General features: G+C 46.2%; 4 protein-coding genes across 4 annotated transcripts; 1 reads left to right on the top strand and 3 right to left on the bottom strand.

Annotated features, from left to right (window-relative positions):
• Positions 1–1,948: 1,948 nt before the first annotated feature.
• Positions 1,949–4,232, bottom strand: V8C40DRAFT_241929 (HET domain-containing protein). Its single transcript, XM_083215121.1, has 3 exons — positions 3,708–4,232; positions 2,985–3,643; positions 1,949–2,928 (listed from the first exon to the last, which is right to left on the bottom strand). The coding sequence occupies exons 1-3, from the start codon at positions 4,141–4,143 to the stop codon at positions 1,969–1,971; spliced, it is 2,055 nt and encodes a 684-aa protein (XP_083075214.1). The 5' UTR covers positions 4,144–4,232; the 3' UTR covers positions 1,949–1,968.
• A 494-nt stretch (positions 4,233–4,726) lies between these two features.
• On the bottom strand, positions 4,727–5,568 carry V8C40DRAFT_264673 (carbonic anhydrase; the record flags this gene model as incomplete). Its single annotated transcript, XM_083219559.1, has 5 exons — positions 4,727–4,856; positions 4,928–5,042; positions 5,092–5,187; positions 5,377–5,456; positions 5,507–5,568. 5 exons carry the CDS (start codon positions 5,566–5,568, stop codon positions 4,727–4,729), a joined length of 483 nt encoding a protein of 160 aa, XP_083075213.1.
• Positions 5,569–6,600: 1,032 nt separating this feature from the next.
• Positions 6,601–7,299, top strand: V8C40DRAFT_264672 (DJ-1/PfpI family protein; the record flags this gene model as incomplete). Its single annotated transcript, XM_083219558.1, has 1 exon — positions 6,601–7,299. The coding sequence occupies one exon, from the start codon at positions 6,601–6,603 to the stop codon at positions 7,297–7,299; it is 699 nt and encodes a 232-aa protein (XP_083075212.1).
• V8C40DRAFT_241927 (transcription factor domain-containing protein) lies at positions 7,235–9,463 on the bottom strand. Its single transcript, XM_083215120.1, has 7 exons — positions 9,319–9,463; positions 9,151–9,247; positions 8,574–9,094; positions 8,406–8,502; positions 8,084–8,337; positions 7,722–8,020; positions 7,235–7,663 (listed from the first exon to the last, which is right to left on the bottom strand). Exons 1-7 carry the CDS (start codon positions 9,405–9,407, stop codon positions 7,560–7,562), a joined length of 1,461 nt encoding a protein of 486 aa, XP_083075211.1. The 5' UTR covers positions 9,408–9,463; the 3' UTR covers positions 7,235–7,559.
• Between the last annotated feature and the right edge of the window lie 95 nt (positions 9,464–9,558).

Genomic DNA, 9,558 nt, shown 5'->3' with positions numbered 1-9,558 from the left:
CCCGGGCCGCCCCGGCGCCGGGCGGGCCGGGCGGCGCCCCCCCCCCCCCGCCCCCGCCCCATGGAATAACGAGGTGGGACAAGAACCAGGGCTCAACGACCTTTGGCGCTTGTGATACACTTTGGCGCTTGTGATACGCAATGGCAGCCACTCCTCGACCACCTTGCCAAGAATCCCTGCTGTAGCAGCTCCTTCACTACTGTGAGACACCGACAAACTTACCCTTTTTACTGCCAAGTGCAAGACGGCTAGTTTGTTGTCTCCATGCTACTTAAATCAGGAGCATATAGAAAGATATCTTCGTCGTTAAGGATATTAAAGAGCACCATCGGCTTGGTGACCTGGTAAGCCTTAGGGTCAGTCGACTGTATGCGGCCAGCCGTGTACAGCCATTTAGCGTGACTCTCAGATGCCAGTTGGCTCTTCTGTCAACGAGGCTTGAGCTTTTCGTTTGATGGAACAGTGGCTGACCAGGGGTGATAATTTAAGGGGGTATCTATACATTCACGCCTAAATCGTGGTTGGAGGTGGCTCCGGACGTACTTCATATTCCCTCTAAATGCGGAAACAAAGAGAAATAAGAGCCTTCTGTGGCGATAGATTTTTCAACGTCTTTGGCATTAGGCGGCCCGACGGTAAAGCGGGATCTAGATGATCTAGATAAACCTCCTCTCCGCCGCCCTGTGTAACGGGGTCGGCCCAATCGGATACAAATCGCTACTCTTTGACGCCGCTTTCGAGTACCGTGGTGACCATAGCAAGGCACTTTCCCTCGAGGCAGCAGCATCAAGGGGAGGGGTGACTTTGGACATTCGCTGCTGTACGCCGATATCGTCGCGTGTCAGGCATCATTATGGCTTCGTAATAAAGAGAGCACTGCCCGGTTTGTTCTCTGAGTTGATGAGTTGGCAAGAATAAGGCGTCAGAATATCCGTTTGTTTGCTACGGCGTGCATAGCTTTACACCCTATCAGGATCTCTCACGATGTAGGCGTTTTCCAGCTACCAACGGTGGCTGAATCATCTGATATCTGCCAAGTTCAAGTTGGAGCAAACAGGTATGACTTTCGAAAAGGTCTTAATTTCTTTGTTGGAAGTGTATCTCCTGTACAGATATAAGAGGCCTCATTCGCCATGGACGAGTCGAAATCCGAACTCTACCACTAACGCTACTTCGTGATTTCTATCGAGACAAGACGGACAAGTATCTTTGGCTCCTACTACGATTGGAAATCCACCACTGCAACTCCAGCCTCTTCATTCGTCCACGTCGGGTCGCCAGCAACTACCTCTGCCTCTGTCATCAACTCTATCAATGGCTCCAGCAACCTCCTACCTAAACACCGCCATCGGTGTGGACTCCTCGATTTGGGACAAAATTGGCCTCGCCATCGCTGTACTAGCCGTTTTAGCAACCATTGTCGGTGTCGTCATCGCTTACCTTGCTTGGCGATATCCAGTGGTTCGTGCTATGACGGCGCCAGTTTGCGGACGGCGCCACTACTAGTACTTCTTCAGTGGATGGACATGAGTCCGGAGTAATCATGGCCGGGAAAGGTTTGCTCTTGGTAAGCTCAGCCTCTCCTCCAGATATCCTGACCTGTGTATTCCAATATTGACTTTCACTGGGGGTTGGTGATGAGGGTGTAGAACACTGTTGCGCAACAAACAACCGCATCTGAGGAGGACATGCATCCCGGACCGTTCGACCCTTTAAAGCAACAAACATCACATTCGAGAGACATTTGGGGCTGACCTGGATATATTACTTAGGTGGCAGATGTCGTGAAGTTGCAATGAATCCCTTTTTATGCTTGCTGAGAGACGTGGGAGATTGTCACCAGGAGGATTAATGAGTGCGTTTTTGTAAGTTGCTTTTCGATAATACGATTAAGATGAGTGTCACTAGGAGGATTAATTAAGGCTCTTTTTTAAGTTGAATTCAGATGATACGATTGATAGCTGACATTTATACGATTCGAATTCTGTGTCCTCGTTCTAAACCAAGGAACTCGTCGCACAATGCATCCATTCCGTTAACAACCTTGTCCCAAATAGGCGGCCATTCATAAATCCATCTTGCAATACGCCCTAACCCAGAACGAGTGTAGCACCCTGACTGATCTTTTGCTAGGGATAAAATAAGATAGACATAAATAATCTGATCGATCCCATCTTCGTGATCATGCTCAGAATGATATGAGTATAGTGGTAAGATAAAGAACGATCCCTCTTCGTAGTCTGGTTCATCAAAAGACACCATCATCTCTAAGTGTTCCTCATCAAGAAACACTTCCAATTCGGGATTTATGGTTATTTGATTGAGAGGTCCTTCGATGGTAAGAACTCCAGACGAGGCGGGCCCTGTCAAATCAGATGTAGCAGGCGTTATTTGCACATCGACAATTTCTGCTTTGGTTTTCACGGCTCCAAACCATCCCTCTCCATGACTATCGCTGGTGCTTTTGAACGGCTCGAATTTCACTGTGTTGTCAGTGGAAGCCCAGGACCACGAAGGTGCTCGATAGTTTGTGGGTCGACACAAGTTTGGTTCACATTCCCAAGCCAGGTTCACCACAGGTTTCTCCTGTGTCTTCCAAATTCCAGTAAGATAAGTGGCTCCGGATATTTCCTGTAGATATTTCGCGATGCCAGACAATGCAGGCAGTAAATCAGATTGAAACGTTAGATTCGCATTGCTGTAGCGCAAAAGAACATCTCCCCAAATCTCCACTAACTCCCCTGCGGATAAAGTCTTGTGAGCATCGGCTATGAGCCTCTTTGGTATATAATAATAAGTCCAGAAATCAGGAAGGCCGTCAGGGAAACTCTCGGACGCAATGAGCTCATTGCACTCCCAGATGAGCTGCCGACTCGTAAAGTGGACGATTCTTGGAGAGAGAAGTCGTTCTTGCAAAACCCAACCTCTCTAAATATATTCTGTCAGATATGGGAAAATTAAGTAGTAAACCCGTATGCAATTACCTTTGTAATTGCAGCAAATTCGATGTCTTCCGCTACCTCGACTTCTTCTCGGATAAGAAGCAGCTCCTCACGTTGCTCGGGGTAACTGAGAGAGATACCGGTGAATATATCTTTCCTGTTGTAGTAAAGGCCACCAGTGGAATCCGAAGAGGCCGTTGCGGATATGTTGCACATGGCATTTCGGTATACATTGGCCATTAGACTGGCCTCTCTCTCCCAGTCGGCTTTGTCATCTTGGATAATGCAAGTGCAGTCAATCCAAATGTATCGAGCTCCAAGCTCTTTTGTTACGTTGATTGCCTCTTCAAAGGTTTTAGCAAGAGGTGGTAGCTCTTTCAGTAGAGTCTGCCTATTTGCTCTCTCAAGCTTGAACACAGTGGCAGCATTTCCCCAGCAATGACTTAATGTTACGTATGAACCACGTGGGAGACTGATTCCTGTCTCAATTAGCTTGACGCTACTTCTGACCGACTCTAGAGTTCCAACATCTATCAGTCTTGTGGGATACCACTGTGGTGAGGCCATCTGTTGAGCATTATTGTTGCCACACATATCATGATCTTTGATACACTTTTTCAGAGCATCAATCACGAAAGATTTAATATTTGAGTTCGTTTTTCCAGCTGGAAGACATTTGACAGAGAGAATCGGAGAAGGGCCTGAATTTTAGCTAAGATTAGCAATGGATAGCCTCAACGCAATTGAGATTGGAGTGTAAAGAACCTAGGCCTTGCAAAACAAAATTTCGTTCCACTTTGTCAGCTTGCCCTTTTAGTTGAGGGGGCATTAGTATTGCAAAATTAAGCCGACATGCAAATTCAGGGCTTTTCATATAAGTCAGATCAAAAGAGGAAACTTTGTTGCCTGTTGAGCCCGCGACTGTGTCTCGAATTTCTGAAACCATATCCTCGGACATATCTTCAAATAACGTTTTGCAGACGAAACATCCTTTATCGACAGCGGCCAAGAAACTCTCGTAATTTGAGTGACCGTACTTCCAGCGACGCTCTAGCGCAGAGGCTTGTCGCAAACCATCCGCATATCTATCGCTGCCAAGCCATTCAGGATATTGGACGCCACATGATCGGACGCATTCTTTACAGTATTGGCAAAGGTAAGTGCCTGGTTGGGTCGTGATGGCGAGACCTGGCTCTTCCATATTGATCTCTGGATATTTGGAGAGAGAGAAAATGACAGTAAAGGGAAAGACAGTAAACAATATGAGTAGATGGAAGTATGAGGGAATTATACTTATGTTTGATGAAAATCAGGCAGCACCCAGCTCTGTGTCTGCGGAGTAAGGTGCACAGATCCCATGATTCGTGCAACAGTTCCCGTGTATTTTACCTAGTGAAACACACTGCAACCGTTGACATGCAGCGGCTGTGATACCGTTTATCTCAGCCGCAATTAGTGCTCAACCTGATGTGTACTAGTACACATGAGCGAGTTGGTGGTTCAGCTGGAAGCAATGTCAGCCAGCGAAGCATCCGAATTTACAGACCTGCGTGGATCCATTTGTGGCGATTCAGCTCCGACGTGCCCAGAGTATTTCTTATATAGAAGCCCCTAATAGTCTCATCACCAAATGTTTTATAGTTACGAACAATCCTATCTGCGCAGCGATGCTTCTATCGACAGTGTACTCCTTCTGCTTAGGAGTTTGTTTGGGAGCGTGAGAAAAAGAGTCTAGTTCCGCTCTTGACTATAGCTCCTGTCTATCATAACAGGTTCAAACCGAATCATTTGACCTCTACAAGGGAATTCGTTTTCAAGTAAAACACAAAACCTCTTGCGTTAGCGGCTAGGTCCTTTCGGATGTAAGGAGATTCTCTGATAAACTTCAATTCCTCTCGAACGCTTTTCTCGAGACTATAAAGTTTTTTCCCGTCAATATTTGGGAAATACATCATAAGACTTGCGTAGAATGTAGAACGACTTACTTCCGTCCGTCATGCATGTAAAATTTGATCTGATCGATTTCGCTGTCAAGATTCGAGGTTTTGGCCTTGATATTGTTTTTGATCATCTCCTCTGATATTCGGGTTGTCCCACAGTCTATTTCAATTAGATAAAGTCTGTTGTATTACAAAAAGGCGCGGCGTACCTTCGTGGTGAATGATAATAATATCCCGCAGCTCGTTATTGAGAAGAGCTTCCAGGTAGAGTAAATCGTTAAGATACGGTCGCACATTGCCACCCACTATTCTTATCACAAATGCTTCTATGAAAGAGTCAGTTAACGCTATGGAGATTTGCTCATTCACTTTGCCCTACCCCCTTTCTGTAATTTAAAGTGTTCCTCAGGACAAAACCGAAAATCACAGCAAGCAACTGTCCATCGGCACCCTTCGTTAGAAGTATCTCAATATTGGAGGAATACTCAACATACATATGGCAACGGTGGGTTTTACAAAGTTTTTGGGAGCTTCTGACACAAATGGAAGAGGATCCGCTGATTTGGCATATTCCCTGTATCTAGGATTAGCCTTGGGGATTCTGTTGGAGGTATCAGAGCATACGTGCTGCGCAGAAGCAAATCTGCGAATGTCACTTCTTCAGTGGGAAATGTAAACGGAGCCATCTTGATTGGTGGAGATTTGAGGACAAGCCGGCCGTTTGAAGAAGAAGTGTGCCTATGTGAAGGTTCCACCAGCTCAAAGCAACAAAATAGAAGCCGAATAATTAAAGACTAATACTTAATATCCGGTGTCTAACGAGGTCTTGGCTACTTGCAAGTTCTAATCCTTCTAAAGACAACTGGAGGGGGTTTTATAGATCCGAATGCTAGAGGCCGACTCTCTCTCTCCGCCGCACATATACAACTGGACGCATGTAATTACTGTTAGAATACCCTGACAAATTGACAATGGCAGGATGCTTTACCGCCGACGGCCAAGGAATAGCAATGCCCATTCTAGGCTGTCAGTCGGCAGATCTCACACTTCTGCTTGATTCTTTACTTTTCCTTCGCTACGGAGTGCACAGTGATAATTTCGATCACAGTAGGAGGGCGCCAGAACAGCAGGGGACATCTGTCAGCATATCGGTATAGCGCAAAAATGACGGACTAGCGCAACCCAAAGTAGTATTTGCTCTTCAACCCATCGTTGCCAAACATATACAGGTCGTCCGTGTTCTCGGAAGCATCGCGGAAGACGACTAAATGACATCAGTAGTCTATCTGGGTTAACTATCATGGCTTTATTGAGCATAATTGAACCTAAGTCCGCCTAAGTCCGCTCATGATGCGAAACAATGACTTGTATGCTGGCTTCAATAATGGCGGATTTGGAAGTTGCTAAGCTAGAGTCCGTGAAAATCGTTATGTGAAGTTGGGTTCGTATTTGCTAAACAGACCGACGAACCTGATTATGTTCAACCTATGATCAAGTAGCTTGGTAATCGGTTACGTATAGGTCATATTAGTTCTGTTGCTTTGGGCCAAAGGGGCGCATTCTTGATGTACTATTTAATCCATCACAGCCCCCCAGATTCAATACAGACATCAACCACTTTCTGCAACAAAATCATCCCCAAGCCGCTTTACCACATCATCTACCCAACTTACGACAAAACCTGCTGCGCATCGGAAATTTTTATCACAGACTGCAACATGGCGACCAATGAAGAGACCGTGTTGAAGTACGGCGTCCTCGTCTACCCTGGCTTTCAGCTCATAGATGTGACTGGGCCGGTCGATATCATAAACGTCGCCAGCAGCCATATACCTGGCGTGACCCTCGATATAATTGCCGAAACTCTGGACCCAGTACCTACAAAGCCATCTTCAAAGCCTCCTGCTGGACTACCGGTCTTCAGTACTTGGCAAACTCTTGTTCCTACACACACATTCGCCACTGCTCCCCTCGATTTGGACGTCTTAATTGTCCCAGGAGGGGTAGCTAACTTCAACCCCGATGATGTGACAAAGCCAAACTTGGAGCTCATGCGCCCAATGCTGGATTTCATCAAGGAGCGCTATCCACGACTGAAACACCTGATTACGATCTGCACAGGCTCGGGGATTGTGAGTCAGACGGGTTTGTTGGATGGGAAGAAGGCCACCATGTTCAAAGGCGCGTGGCCCATCATTTCGAAGTGGAGAGAGGAGGTTAACTGGGTATCGAAGGCTCGATGGACAAGGGATGGTAATATCTGGACAAGCTCAGGCGTCACTTCAGGCATGGATTTGACGTTCGATTTTGTCGCGAAGATTTATGGCGAAGAGGTGGCTCAACAAGTTGCGGCAGAGATGGAATATGTGCGACACACTGATGCTAGCCTTGACCCCTATGGCATTGACATTGATTAAAAACTCTATGACCTAATAGATCCCATCTAGTATATGAATAGAGAGAACAAATCCGATTTTGGTGATAAAATGGTTCGCAGATATGTGCATATGCGCCGCGCCGAGCGGATCGACATTGGCTCTGCGAGAATACATGTGTACGCATCTCGCATACGTAGAAGACTTTGAGTTCATAGATCTAATCGTATTTGTATTCTGTGACGTAGTACGACTTTTGTCAAATTACAGTATCCGATGTTGTCTTGTTCGTTCGACTTCCACTAACTCCTAGAATCGTTGTCCAGGCTCGAAACACTGAGATAAAATCCTTGAGGTGGCAGCGTCATTGGCGGGTCATCGAATTCCAACGCCGTCAAATACTTGGCTATGGGATATATCTGATTAGCTGCCACGTAAAACCGATTAATGGAGCCTCTTCTTACCTGCGGTGTGCCATCTTCTGCTCATGTAAGTCAATATTTGAATAATTGACTCAGCGTTTGTCTTGAAGGTAATATTTTGGCTTCTCCGATATAAATTTAATTGTATTGCAGCGGTTTGATACAAGGAATACGGAATGAAGTGCGACATCATTATGAGGTTAGATTCATTCTCGGCGCTTTTGAGAAGGTGCTGTGACAGTGCCGCCATCTGCGTAGAAACGATTTCCAGATTTTGGAAGTCCCAGCCATCGTCAAGATCATTACGGATAACTGGGGGAATGTATAATGCATAGAGAGAACTAGACATGGTAAGCGAACAAAGACAAAGTCAAAAGCATTGAAGGTAATGTGAATATGGATACCTAATACACATTCCCAGAGCTCCGCAATAGGTGCTGAATTCTAGTTCTTCGTCAATTAGGATTGGTAGGAATGCCTTCAACGTGCGCTCAAGTTGAGCGCGCTCGCGAGAGCGGAAGTCGACATCAGTAACAGGATGATAGACGTGCTGAATAACACGGCCTGTGAGGTGCGCTACTTGACATTCTCTCGCAAATGGTCCCACATGAAATGGAGCTGGAGTAGAGATTGTCGCTGTAGAAGTTTCTGAAATAGCCTGTATTTGACTGTTTAGAGATTTCCCAATCGAGATTGGCGACTTCCAAAGCCAACGGAGACACTCACTGTGGACGACACCTGTTCATCGTTTGAAGGCAGATGAGTTTCTGTTGTGGCATCTTCGGAAGCAAATATCGCATCCCCTCCACATAGAGCAGTAAATCTAAAGTGAATAACGGATGTTACTTTCAAGGCAGCGTTAGGTTTCTGGATGCAGCACGGGGGGGATCGTACCTATCAAGGTTGTGCACAGCCCACCATGTCCGCTTTCTTCCTTCAACATCAGTGTCTTGTGAACGCCAGGAATCTCGGTTCAGGCCAAGATTTCGAGCCAACCTTGCAGAGCTACCAATGGAAACAGAAGCAGCTGGATAGATCCCATGGCCAATCTCATATAGGGCTAGAAGCAGTCTAGACTGAATGGCATCGAGAGTATCAAAGCCTGCGGCTTCGAGAAAGCCAATACTGCTTTTGGCAACAAGATAGTATGGCGATGAAATATCCCTTGTTCTAACATTTTGCTGCACAGGATTTTGTTGAATAAGCTTCATACATAAACAAAGTGTGGTAAAGTCTATTCCCGAAGGAACGAATAATCGTGACAAGTTCTCATGGAACCTCGACTCTGATATGATAGGCAGCCTGTGATGAACGGAACTAAAGTAAGTACTTGCAGTTTGGCGCACCTCATCTGGCGTCCCAAGGATGCTATGAGCTTCTTTCTGCAACGCTGTTCCAAACGTGGCATTGAGAGTCTACCAGTCGTCAGCAGGGCCGCGAGTTTGCAAGACCTAAAGAGAGCGTGACACACTGTTAAGCTAGAGCGACTAGGGCCGGGCACCTCCGGAACGACACCATGGGCCGAATCCTGTCCCGCATGACTTTCATACACGCAAAGGCGGCCGAATCTGTCGAAACCATTAGCTTCTGATATCATAATCTATGGCGTGACGGAAGAGTTTGTGTGTCGTATCCTTACCGAAGACAAGTGGAGCAAATAGGTAAACCGCGGTTGCATTTTCTTTTACTGTTTCTACATGCTTTGCACGCATTTACAGGGGATGCCATGGAGCCGGATGATGTTGTCTCAACCTGATATTGATCGTCCGAGTTGCGAATGAACAAATCAAGGTTTCTTTGGCTCTGTTGAAGCGGATAGCGAGGCATAAGACAAGAAGATGACTAATATGGGACTCTCTAGGGTAGGTAGCAACAAAGA

The sequence above is a fragment of the Trichoderma camerunense genome (assembly GCF_050948025.1).
Source record: "Trichoderma camerunense strain CBS 138272 chromosome Unknown V8C40scaffold_6, whole genome shotgun sequence".
NCBI classification, from domain to species: Eukaryota; Fungi; Ascomycota; class Sordariomycetes; order Hypocreales; family Hypocreaceae; genus Trichoderma; species Trichoderma camerunense.
The sequence above is the reverse complement of the archived record's forward strand: the minus strand, read 5'-3'. Positions and strand labels throughout refer to the sequence as shown.

Coding starts and splice junctions, on each gene's coding strand:
- V8C40DRAFT_241927 (XM_083215120.1), bottom strand. CDS start 9,407: ATGGCATCCCCTGTAAATGCGTGCAAAGCATGTAGAAACAGTAAAAGA. Junction 9,095..9,150: donor CTAGTCGCTCTAGCTTAACA/GTGTGTCACGCT, acceptor GACGACTGGTAG/ACTCTCAATGCCACGTTTGG. Junction 8,338..8,405: donor ATGAACAGGTGTCGTCCACA/GTGAGTGTCTCC, acceptor AGTCAAATACAG/GCTATTTCAGAAACTTCTAC.
- V8C40DRAFT_241929 (XM_083215121.1), bottom strand. CDS start 4,143: ATGGAAGAGCCAGGTCTCGCCATCACGACCCAACCAGGCACTTACCTT. Junction 3,644..3,707: donor TTTTGTTTTGCAAGGCCTAG/GTTCTTTACACT, acceptor GCTAAAATTCAG/GCCCTTCTCCGATTCTCTCT. Junction 2,929..2,984: donor AATTTGCTGCAATTACAAAG/GTAATTGCATAC, acceptor GAATATATTTAG/AGAGGTTGGGTTTTGCAAGA.